At 39.3% G+C, this 12,651-nt stretch overlaps 1 protein-coding gene across 1 annotated transcript in view; it reads left to right on the top strand.

Moving 5' to 3' along the window:
- Nucleotides 1–12,651, top strand: part of LOC103363325 (double-stranded RNA-specific editase 1-like) — a 34,405-nt gene that overhangs the window by 19,029 nt on the left and 2,725 nt on the right. The window contains exons 5-10 of the mRNA XM_008290039.1: nt 5,095–6,029; nt 7,968–8,082; nt 9,394–9,562; nt 9,763–9,917; nt 10,723–10,891; nt 12,316–12,497. Of these exons, the coding sequence (XP_008288261.1) occupies nt 5,095–6,029; nt 7,968–8,082; nt 9,394–9,562; nt 9,763–9,917; nt 10,723–10,891; nt 12,316–12,497 (1,725 nt within the window). The remainder of the gene's footprint in view (nt 1–5,094; nt 6,030–7,967; nt 8,083–9,393; nt 9,563–9,762; nt 9,918–10,722; nt 10,892–12,315; nt 12,498–12,651) is intronic.

Here is a 12,651-nt window from a genome sequence, read left to right as displayed (position 1 = left end):
AAAACTGTGGCAAGGCATAGACCAAGTGTCTGAAACCATTGCCAGAGCTTTAAAGGTGTTCAGGAGCACAGCAGCCTCAATAATTGTGAAATGGAAGAAGTCTAGAACCACGTAGACTTCCTGAAGTTGGCTGTCAAGTTTAGTTACTGACTCCCTTTGTTATGGAGGTGACCACCTAGGAGTCTGTTCACTTTAACAGAGCTTCAGATTTCCTCTGAAGACATGGAAAACCTGTTGGAAGCCCTCCACCAATCAGGCCTTGTTGGTACAGTAGCTATAAAGAGCCCCATGACAGAACACTTGGATTTACATATAAAGAACTTCAAGAGCATAAGGAAAAAGATTCTAGTAAGACAAACAGGAAATGTTAGAACTCCAAGAACTATTTCTAGTGAACACTGTTCGTCTGACTGATACCATCCCTATGGTGAAGCATGGAGGTGGCAGCATCATGCTATGGAGGTGTATTTTTTTTTTTAAACAACCAAACAAAACAATTTCCCACTTTCTATAATATTTATTTATCTATTTAGATATGAATGTTTGAACTGCTACAACTGCACTTTAGGAGTTGCTGCTGGAATTATATATAAATATATTTTTTTTATATTTACAAAATTATCCGTATGGAAAAAGTTTGGTAGATCTGAGATTCTTCATATCAATTGCTACCTCATTTCACTATATCTGATATGATATATATGATACTGGTACCGATCCACTGTCAAATTGATGTCTTGCTGTCTTAACTGCTTTATGGTTTTTTTTAAGATTGATTTTTTGGCCTTTTTGGAATCGAACCCGCGCCGCTGTCCATTCGACATGTACATGGGTCGCCTGCCCTACCCGCTGAGCTATCCAGACGCCCAACTACTTTATGTTTTTAACTCTCATTTCCAGATTTATGGGAAGTCAAATAAGTCCCATATTCTCAAAGCAGGTGTTTTCCTTTTTAAATGCTTCGAATGAAAAAAAAAAAAAAAAAGCCATTAGAATATTAGAGTGAGTCAGATGTATCAGTCTCAAAAGGCTGCTCAGGCTTTTGTGGATGCTGTCTGTTGAATGTCAATGTTTACAAGAAAATGTTTTACCAGCCAGTTAGTGCTTGTGTTCTCTGCCAAGCTGGATAGCAGTGAGCAAATTTATTTAATGTGTTTGTCTGCCTGCTGTCATTTGTTCATGGAAACAGCATTTACAACTGTCTAAACTAATTTTAAAAAGTGATTTACGATGCAAAACCCATCTTTTAAACAACAGTAATATGATGCAGGTATGAAATGTTTGTCAGAAACACAATATAGCAGGTTGTATGTTGGGCGTAGTGGTGCTTTGATCGGGTTTTTGCAAACTGACATGCTCACAGTGACAGTGCTCACATGCTTATGTGAACTTACACATAACCTAAAGTGCCCTAAAGTGATAGTATTGTGCATACATAAAATCAGTAGACCAGTCTGAGATTGCTAAACCCTCTGAACTCCAAGCAGTTACTAGGCGTTTTCTGCTCCTGTCACATTTTTACTCACTGTGGGTAGGCTAACAAGCACTAAAGCTGAGGCTGGAAGACATGCCATTAGCTGTGTAGGTGTTTGGTTTCAGAGAAATTGTAATTTTGATCATAGCCTGATTAAGATGGAAGAACTTGAGGATTAGAAAAGTTGTTATAGTCCTTCAACGGGGACTTAAAAGTGCTTAACAACCGTTAAATGGAGCTTAATTTTATGATTTGTTTTGATAATTGTTAATTCAAGATTGATTCATGCATCAGAGAGTAGACTAATAGAAGAGTAGACTCAAACTGAGTCAAGAATGAGTGATTATTAAAGTCCTATCTTAAAGCTTTGCTCAGATCCTGGCCTTCTGGGTTGTCTGCTACGCAAAAGCAATATAATTTAAATGTCTGATTCAGTATTTTCCTGCGTTTCATGATCACATTCATCTGCTTTTTTAATAGCAGCTGTTTAGTAGCATCCAATTATGTTCGTACAGGTATGTGGGGCATCTGCTAGAGCCTGACACTCTTACTCTGGTAATACTTTGTCAGACCATTTAACAGTGCAATATCCTCACCACACTAACCTCCTAGTCATGAACAGTGTTTTTGTTTTGTTCGTATATGTGTTTATGAAGAGGGAAAGCAGTTCTCTCAGTACACTCCACGTTGAGACTCTGAGTACTTGTACTTCCACCAAATCCAACATGTATTGGAAGAAGTCACTCCCTTGACAAAAGTCTCTCTGACTGAACATTGTCAACGTCGTGTGCTTTCTGCAGGTCGAGCAGGACTAAAGCCAACTCGAACCCAACAAAGGCTGTTCATCAGAGACGGGGACGCAGTAGAAAGGATGAGTGAGTCACGTTTTTCATTTCAATTCCAAACAAGATGTTGATGTCTTGTTATTGGTTTCATTCAATACTGCAGCAGATATAATCTTCATGTGATGACATAATAATTTTTTTTTTTTTTTTTTTTGAGAATGATAATGGATCCAGGGTATTTCCAGGCATTATATGAGATAAATATATGTAAAGGGAGCACAATGTTAAAACATCCTTCATGCACCACTGTAATCTCCCAGGATTGTCCTTGAAAATGTACCATCCAATTCTTTTTGGCCTGCTCAGGCGAAGCTTAATCCAAGGGTCAGGGTGTATCTACTGTGAGATTTCAGCCTATTTTGATGGCAGATTCTAAGCGTGTTCCCTTGCTCTCAACAAAAAAGCTCACTAAAGCCCCCCTGATAGCCACCTCTGGATTGGGTACACAGGTCTATTTCAGCCTAAATCCACCTGACCCAGTATAAGCATCAATACGTTTTAATGAAAAGATGGATGAAGCAGTTTCTGAGTGAAGTTAACAAGCAGGGCAATGCAAATAAAATAATCACAAAGCTTTACTTTCACCTGAAATCATCCAGGGGTCAGCATTTGTGTCTTAAAGCAGACAGTTTATTCACAGGGGAAGGATATGTGGTTTGATAAGTTGGCTGTTTATTGGTAAAAACTGATGTGATCCAGCATTAGGTTGAGATGGCATTTCATTTTCAAGATTGAGTGCGTCTGGCTTGTTGAAAGAAGTCAGTGTGCTCAAAGACGTGAACCAAATTGTCAATTTGGCATTGTGATTCAGCCTGCTGCTGATTTGCCTCAACGCTGACTGATGGGGCCCCTTTACACACTTCATAATTTGTGTTGGACAGCAGTAATCCTGTCCCTGTTCTGTGTAAGCCAAAGTGAAACCATTTGGGAGAACATGTGGATTATGCTTGACAGTGTTTGGGAGGGTTGGTTTCAGGCTGGTGGTGGAAATGGTCAAGGTTGTTCAAGGGCTTTTTGCTAAAATTGTAAACAGTAAGTGAGAAAACTAATCAAATATACATTCACAACTGGATTTGCTGCTACATAAGATTGTTGTCCTTGCAGTTGGCCAACAGAGTCAGTTCTCTTGCAGTTTAACAAAGACAGTTTTTCTGCTTCATATTATTATTTTGCTTGTTGAACTGCAGCATTGGCTGTATCAGTTAAGTAACAATGTTCCCTCTTCCCCAGCAGACCTATAATCACTCCCTCCCTCTTGTTGGTCAGGGCATTATCTGCTATTGTTTTTCTTGTTTGAGTTCTGTCCCCCACTTTCATGCTTGTTTTTTACTTTGCATGCAGTAGTCAACAATAGTCAGTTCTGTCCAGACACTGTATACTTTGGGTATGGAAAAAAGGGATTTACAGTTCATATTAGAATGAATACAGCAAAAATTATAATGATTTAATGGCAATTGGCCAAGGATGGAGTTCTGTTGCATTCTCTCCAATCTGAATCCTTTTTGAGGATTTACTGAATCTTTTCAGGTGCTTTGTTTGATAGGGCGTCAACACATCTCAGTTAAAGATCCCATACTGTGCCCTTTTTCAAATCATTTAAGGTCCAACATGTTCTCAGAAAGTGACTTTCAATTTTCCAATATGGTTAATTTTACAGCAACTGTATTACCTCTGGTTTTCGTACTGTTCTAAACAGACTACCACAGTCTTTAGCTCTAAATGCAGCTGAGATGCTGCTGTCCAGGCATCTTCAGGAAGAAGACTCTCTTTGTTTCCTGTGACACAAAAATGAAGGAGTGTATGAGACCAGCGCTTTAAATCGCTCCTTTCTTTTTCTCTGACTAATCATTTTACATGGAAATATCACGAAATTCACAGCACAACTATTGTTTTTAATTCATGTGTGGTCAGTTTGTCAGATGACATTGCGGTTGTAAAATCTGTAGTTTAGCAGTGTAGGTTTTATGTACTGAATCCTAACCCTAGCACGCTGCAGCACCTGCACTGTGGTTGATTCTGTTGTTGACTGTGCACATTTATCTTATTTTGTGTGAGAAGTGATCGTATTTCACCAATCAAATGCTAAAAGTTAATGAGTTCTCTGGTATTTTTCTTCAGGCTCAATTGAAATGCAAAAATATTATGGGAAAAGCTGACACCTTTTCGCTACAACCCTTCTAAGCCTGCATTTTATAGGATTGTTTTCTGTCCTGAGCACCGAAAGGAGTAACCTATCGAGCTTTTGCTGGAGGATGTTATAAATGGAAATTTACATTAAGTTCCATCGCCTTTGTTAACAGGGCCTGGTGATATGTGTTCCCAAAACACAAGATCATTTACAGATAGACATTCAAGAAAGAAGATACATTGTCATAGAGCTTCTTGTTGTGAGAAGTTGCCTCATAATTTGCTAAAGGTGGAGTACATTGAAATGATTATTGAGGGTTTTAATGCTAGATAAAGCATAGATATTGTTTTTTTGATGTATGTTGACAATTTTAACTGCTTCACTGTAATTTAATCTAAATTTTCTCCTAGGGATGTTCCTGGATTAGTCAAGAATGTGTGTTACTTAAATTAATTAACTTGTTTATAATGAACTTTTACCAGTATAATATATTATTACTGTATTATTGGAATGTTACCACCTATGTATTGATTAAGGAACACACATCACTTGTTCAGTTACAAAGAGAGATAAAGGAATCTCTAAATTTTACATTTACAAGATCCTGCAACGAAGGCATTGTAAGTTACTCTTTCTGGGCACCGCAGGTTCATGCAGCACAGATGTTAAGGAAAATCGGAACTTGGATAACCTCTTCTCCAAAGAGAGGGTTGCAGCTGAGATTGCTCAACTCCCCAATGGGAGTGCTGGGGGTGGGAGAAAACGTCCCTTAGAGGAGGGCAATAATGGGCACACGCATTCCAAGTACAGGCCCAAGAAGCGTAAGAAAGTCCCCGGGCCGATTCTGCCCAAGAATGCCCTCATGCAGCTGAATGAGATCAAGCCAGGACTGCAGTACAAACTGCTCTCTCAGACCGGGCCAGTCCATGCGCCTGTCTTTGTGATGACTGTGGAGGTCAACGGGCAGCTCTTCGAGGGTTCAGGTCCAACCAAGAAGAAGGCCAAGTTGAATGCAGCAGAGAAGGCGCTACGCTCCTTTGTACAGTTCCCCAACGCATCTGAAGCCCACATGGCCATGGGCCGGACTCTGTCTGTTCACACAGACTTTACCTCGGACCAAGCTGACTTTCCAGACATGCTCTTTAATGCTTTTGAGACATCCAACCCTATAGATGACCCATTTTACCTCGCTTCCAACAGTAATGGTTCCTTCAACTCATTGGGAATAGAGTACCCATTGCTACCCTTCCCTGTCCCAGACCTACCCCAGTCTCCCTTACCTCTAGCACCCTCCACTGCCGTCTCCCCAACAAGTGGCAAGAACCCTGTCATGATCCTCAATGAGTTGCGGCCAGGCCTGAAGTATGACTTTGTATCAGAGAGTGGGGAGAGCCATGCCAAGAACTTTGTCATGTCAGTGGCAGTAGATGCCCAGAAATTCCAGGGTTCTGGGCGGAATAAAAAGCTGGCCAAGGCTCGGGCTGCCCAGGCTGCTCTGTCTGCTCTCTTTAATATTCAGCTGGACCAGACACCATCACGGCAGCCTATACCCAGAGAGGGACTGCAGCTTCACCTGCCACAGGTAAGCATGGAAGAAGGTAAATGACCAGTTTTTTTGTTGCTTACTTCCCATTTTTGTCTTGCCTTTTTAAAGTGTGCAATCAAAGTAAGAAAAGTATTCAGAGATACAAATACCACTGCAGGAGTTTTACATATAGTATGATCACATGGGTTGTATTAGGCCACTGCAGGAACTTGGGGGTTGTTTGAGGGTGGCCTGGACATGTGATCATGTTCTGACCTCAAGAGCCACCCTTGTAGAATCAATTTTTTATTTTTTTCATTTTTGGAGGAGAAAAAAGCAACAACTCCAGGGTAGGTACTGCTGACTTACCCTGAAACACTACTCTGCAGGTATTGATGCTGATGGATTATGCTTGAAAAGAATAATTGCTTAACCTCAGAGACAACAACAGGCAGCATTTTTCTGCCCTCTCAATATCCTCGTAAAGTAGCAGTCGTCTTGTCATTAGCATTGCCATTCTCAGTGCAACCACATAGGCTGTTTCATACATGCTCATAGAACTGGAGTTATGTCCAGTAGGTAATATTTGTAAGATGTCACCTGCTTCAAGTTCCTGCAGTGGAAAGCTGCCTATTGATGAACTGCACAGGCAACTTTGTTCCATTATTCTGTACTGCTTACAAATATCCTCTGGTCTCTCTATCTGATCTGCATTCCCTGGGTGCTGCAAACTTCACAATGCTTATCCCATTGTGCAAGTTTTAGACACAGTGTGTTTTTTTTTTAAGACCGTCTCTTGGAAATGGTGACTTTACTTCCACTTATAATGCATGTGCTAACTCTGAAACATGGCCATATTTTTGGTCATTTTGATCACCAGAAAATCTGAATGTCTTCGCATCACTGAACTATAGGAGCCATAGAGGTAGAGATTTGACGTAAGGCATGTTTCCATCCAGATCTTGCACAAATTGTAAGTTAAGAGAAACCTGCAAGCTAGTCCAGGCTGCCTAACTTGAGTCATAGCTACACTCGCCATATAATCCTACAAACATTCTTGAAGGTGATTTAGTAGTCATGTAATCTAGTGACAAAATTGCTTAATTGGTCACACACTAGGTGAAAGCTGGAGCCAGTGAGGCAGCATCCATCATGAAGTGCCTTCTGGTTATTCTAGCTTAGTAAGAGCTTTTACGGAACTTCTAAAGAACCTGATAGGGTGCCCTAGTATACTAGAAAAGTACTGGTGAGCTTTGTATCGTGTATATATTACATGCTAATGTTGGATCCTTTTTTACAGTCAAGTCTTATATGAACACCAAAGCAAAAGTGAGCCATTACATTACATAAAAAGGGAATGAATACCATCAGATATCAAGATTTGTTGAATTTTTTTGTATACAAAAGTGCCAGATGAAAGAGGCAGTGGCCTGTCTGATTGTAGACTCCAAACACCTTCCTGTCAGATCTCCATTGTCAAACGAAAAACTACAAATGTCACCATTCGAGACCAACCTGACAAAATCTGATTGAAGATGGAGACGGCTCCAGGAGAGACAAGTTCAACACATTTAACATATAAACTAATCCCTGCCTGTAATCCCTGCACACTGATAACAAAGCTGCTATCTTAATTACCATCACCCTCGAAGTGCTATTCAAACACTGCGATTCATTATTCCAGCCTTTCCAAGTCACTCTGCCCGACTCACAGAGCAGTCGGTGAAGCAGAGGATTTGGCTGTTTTAAGCTGCTCAGATCCCTGCCTGTCATTCACACCAGTGCAGCATTCCTAATTGAAATATTCAGTAATAGTTTGAGTGCAGATAAGAAGAGCTTTCACTAGCTTTTTGTCTCGCTTTGGCATTGTCTTCTGCTGTTTGGTAACTCATGTTTCATAAAACTGAATTAAAAGAGCCAAAGTGGCGTTTTATTCTCTATCTAGTTTCTTTGTTCAGATCTACCAATGATTTTGCTTCATGTGTGGTTCTTTAGGTCCTGGCTGATGCCGTTTCTCGTCTTGTCATTGACAAATTCAGCGAGCTGACGGATAACTTCACGTCTCCACATGCTCGACGGAAAGTCTTGGCGGGTATCATCATGACAACAGGTAATCTTTTTTTGGGGGGTCCATTGTGGAACAAACAGTCCGCCGTTGATATGTGAGTTCACTCTTTAACCCATTCTCCTTGAACAAGCTTAATTGTCACTATATTAACATGAAAACCATCAAGGGGATTGGAAACTGGGAAACAGCAGCTATGTATATACACCGCTCTCGTACAGATAAATTATCTCTGGTGACATACTGTATATATGTATGTAAAACATTCGAACAAACCTAAATCTGACATGAGCTTTTCTTTCTACAAAACTATTAATGCGGGATAATCACAAGAGTATAGACACATTCTTTAACTTGCATTTCTCCTCAGTGACAAAGATGATTTTTTTCCCCACTCATGCTCATAAAACAAGAGTTTCATGCAACAGTTCTATTTTCATATAAAGGGTCTCAGCCCCACTCAGTTTGTCTTTCATAAACTTTTGATATCTTGCCATAGAGGAGTTGATTGAACATCTACCGTCAGTGGATGTCTGCTGCTGTGCTGCAGAGATGCATTTCAATATATTTGAATTAAGATTACATTGTTGTTTTAACAGCTACAATGTCCTAGAAGCACTGTCTGAATTATTACAATTACTGCAACTTGTGTCATTGTTGCTTAATCTGTTGATTATTACTATGGTTTTTATCTTTAGGTATTAAATTAGGAGTTTTGTCTATAATATTGCAAAATGGTAATGTTCCAAATTTGTGTAGTAAATGTAATCTTACATGGATAAAATTGGAGCTTCAGTGGAGCCAACTGGGCTTCTCTTTGTTCGGTTTCATCTCTCATTCAAGAGGCTTTGTCAGTTCTAACAGACTAATCCTCAGGGATCTCACAACTGCATTGTAAGTGATCAATGGTGGCGCTGGTGGTTGGGGCTGCTACACCATTTATCATGTACTTATAATGCCATCTTGACATCCATCCCCAGGCAGTTTACCCACCATTAACATCTTGAGTCATCCCTTAGCTGGCAGTTTCACAACTATTAGAAATGAAGAGGTCTCTAGGATGAAAGAGGAAATATCTTCAGGAACTAAAGGAGAAATCCAGCGTTCTGCCCTGAATGTTAAAATAAAAACACGTTTCAGTGTTTTATTTTTTGTAAATGAAAAATCAATAATCTCTCATGTACAAAAGCATCGCTGTAGCACAGATTGTGGTCAGATGCATCCTCTTTGCTTTAACTGTTAAGATGAGTCTAGAAGTTGACTGTAGTCCAGCAATGCCAGACTAAACTGGTCGGACATTGTCTAAGTAAGCAGTTTGATGATGATATTGTTTTTTTTGGGGGGGGGGTTGACCAGGTACAGATGTGAAGGAGGCTCAGGTCATCTGCGTGTCCACGGGGACAAAGTGCATCAACGGTGAATACATGAGCGATAGAGGTTTGGCCCTCAATGACTGCCACGCTGAGATTGTAGCTCGTCGGTCTCTCATCAGGTTCCTGTACTCCCAGCTAGAGCATTTCCTCAGGTGACTTTTGCTCAGTCTGACTTTACCTTTAACATGCATCCCCTATCCATATTGCACACTTTGAATGCACCAATTTGTTTCTTATAGCGTAGAATTGTTTCATTCATTAATGAAATGCTATTCATCACTAGCCAATCACAAACTTTCTCTATAACTTCATTGCTATCTTAACAGCCATTTATCTGCATTTCCGTCTTCAGTAACAACAAAGAGGAGCACCATCAATCCATCTTCAGCAGGTGTGACAGCAGACAAGGTTTCAGACTGAAGGAAAACGTCCAGTTTCACCTATATATCAGCACGTCCCCCTGTGGAGACGCTCGCATCTTCTCACCTCATGAAGCGGGAGTGGAGGGTGAGTGGATAAAACCTGCTTATTTCTTCAGAATATATACCTGCTCAAAGTAAAAGGGATAAATAAAAAAAAATGTCCCCCTTTGATATTTTTCCCTTTTCATTTGACATATTATTTTCTCCATTTTTATTACACAAAAATATCAATAAAATGATGTAAAATGATTCACCATCATTTTTTAATTACTTTTTTCAATATAAAAAACATTTTCATGGATCTTTTTATTGAGTAGATTAAACATTAAAATCTGATTTATTACTGTAGTTTATTTTTTAAATTAGACACAGTTAGTGACAATTAACAGAAAAAGTAATGGTTTTGTAATTTTACATGATGTATCTAATTTAGATTTATATATGTGTATATATATATGTGTTTGTTAAATTAGTTTTCACAACAAAAATTATGAACTAATGTTTTCCTTTATCAAATATATAATCTCCCTATGTATTAATATAAGACAAAAACATACAGGCCATGTCATGTGAAATTAAACTTAGACAATGTAATTTAATATGAAAAGGGTTTTTTTTTCAGATTGAGGTTTTGCAGTAGTTTACATTATTTTTTTGCATTCCAAATGCTAAAGTATTTCAGGTTTTTTTTTTTTGTATTTTTCTTTTCTTTCTTTTTTTTGTACAGTGCAGACTTTTTTTCTTTTTTTCTTTTTTAAATCCTTAAACAAGACAGTTGCAGAGAGGGAATAGATGACAGATCTTCTGTATCATGTTAGTGGGAACAGCAACATGTATAGTTTACTGTTCTATCCTCAGATTGTGTGTTGTTGCTTTTGTTCTGACATCAGATCAGGGAGACAGACACCCAAACAGAAAGGCTCGCGGGCAGCTTCGCACTAAAATTGAGTCTGGTGAAGGAACCATTCCTGTGCGCTCCAGTAACACCATCCAGACATGGGATGGAGTTCTTCAGGGTGAGAGGCTGCTCACCATGTCCTGCAGTGACAAGATCGCCAGGTCTGTGTTCTGTTCATTGTAGTAGTTTGCCATGGATGCTTCGGTTTTCTGCAACAGTCCAAAGACGAGAAGGTTGGGCTGGAGACTATAAAAGAAGAGAATATGAGCATGACTGGTTGTTTAGCTCAATCTATCACTATTGGCACTATTGACACTAATAGTGACTCAGCTGCAATCAGCAGTCACATGACAAAAATTCAGGAACTTTCCAGCTGAGCTGCAGGCTGTTTTTATATTGAAAAATAGCAGACAAGTATATATTTGCTACACAATGATAACCTGTAATAATGTTTGAATTCATTGACTCTCTCTCAGGTTGTTATGTAATTATTATTATATTATTATGCGGTCAAAATTCAAATTTCTCAGATACCAAACTCCTACACAACTAATGATATTTCATTCAGCTTCAACTTTAGTGCTAACTAATATTGAACATGTTAAACTGAGGTAGTTAATCAGTTTTAGACTAAACATCTGCATTACTATGGTGAGAATGTTGCCGTGCAGACATGAGCATTTTCACTATTGTCGTTCTTAACCCTCTGTCAGATTTTCAGCTTTCCGATGGTCTTTGAACTACTCCTTTATGATGTGACATTCTGTGTCATTTAAAATTTAATCAAAAATAAATCTCTCACATTAATCAGTTTTAGTAAAAAGCAAAAAATTATCCACTTCTCATCACGAAGGAAAATATATAACTGATTCAACTGTGACCAACTTCACAAAAATTATTGCAGAGAAAAATGAGACAAGAATTACAAAAAAAGTGACAGGAGTAAAAAAAAAATGTCCAAAAACTGCTTTGGGTTTAGAGGGTTAAACAAAACACTCATTATTATAAGAGTGGGAGGAAAATAAATACATGAATACTAATACTACTATTACTTCTGCTACTATGACTAATTTACATGCAAGTTCCACCAAATCCACATATAAAATGTTCTTAAAAGGAAAATGTGTCAAATACCGGTACATGACACAGTATGAGTCCATGAGTCTGTCCTGCTATAGTACATACTGTGTTTCATAATGTTAAATCTAGCCCTGCAGACCCACTCTAGGTGTTGAAGGGCGTCTTTGAGCAGACCAGTAGGAATCCTGATGATTATGTGCATGTGTAAAGAGGATGAATTATCTCTGTGGCACATTACAATCACTTCATTTCTGTCTCTGCTGTTAGCTGCTCTTCTCAGGTGTCAGTAGGCTGCTGGAGCTCTGATTAGACTCCTCGATGAATCGCCAGGAGGCCTGTAACAGCTCAGGACTCCTCTGAGCCGGAATCAGATTAGTATTTTCAGGAGGATTAGTTAGAACAATAATGTAGATTGTTTTTTTACAGATTTGTGCGTTTGCTCCCTCAGATTTAACCTCCTTTGTCTCTGTTGTTTACCTCTGACACCTTCTCTCGAACCCTTCAGGTGGAACGTCGTTGGATTCCAGGGTTCTCTGATGAGCTACTTCACTGAGCCCATCTACTTCTCCAGCATCATCCTGGGCAGCTTGTACCACGCTGACCACCTCTCCAGGGCCATGTACCAGAGGATCACTGAAATCGAGGATCTGCCACAGTCCTTCAGCCTGAACAGGCCACTGCTCAGCGGTAAGAGGCAGAAAAATGACTGATTTCCTTTGATCTGTCACCTGTTTTTTACACCTGATTGTGCTTAAGGGACATTTTCAAATAATATCAGAGATATGAAGCCCTTTTCAGACATACACTCTTTTCCATTAATATGATTGCATCCAAACATGTC

The sequence above is a fragment of the Stegastes partitus genome, unplaced genomic scaffold (assembly GCF_000690725.1).
Source record: "Stegastes partitus isolate 25-593 unplaced genomic scaffold, Stegastes_partitus-1.0.2 Scaffold652, whole genome shotgun sequence".
Classification (NCBI taxonomy): domain Eukaryota; kingdom Metazoa; phylum Chordata; class Actinopteri; family Pomacentridae; genus Stegastes; species Stegastes partitus.
Note: the sequence above shows the minus strand (reverse complement) of the source record. Positions and strands in the feature narration are given on the sequence as shown.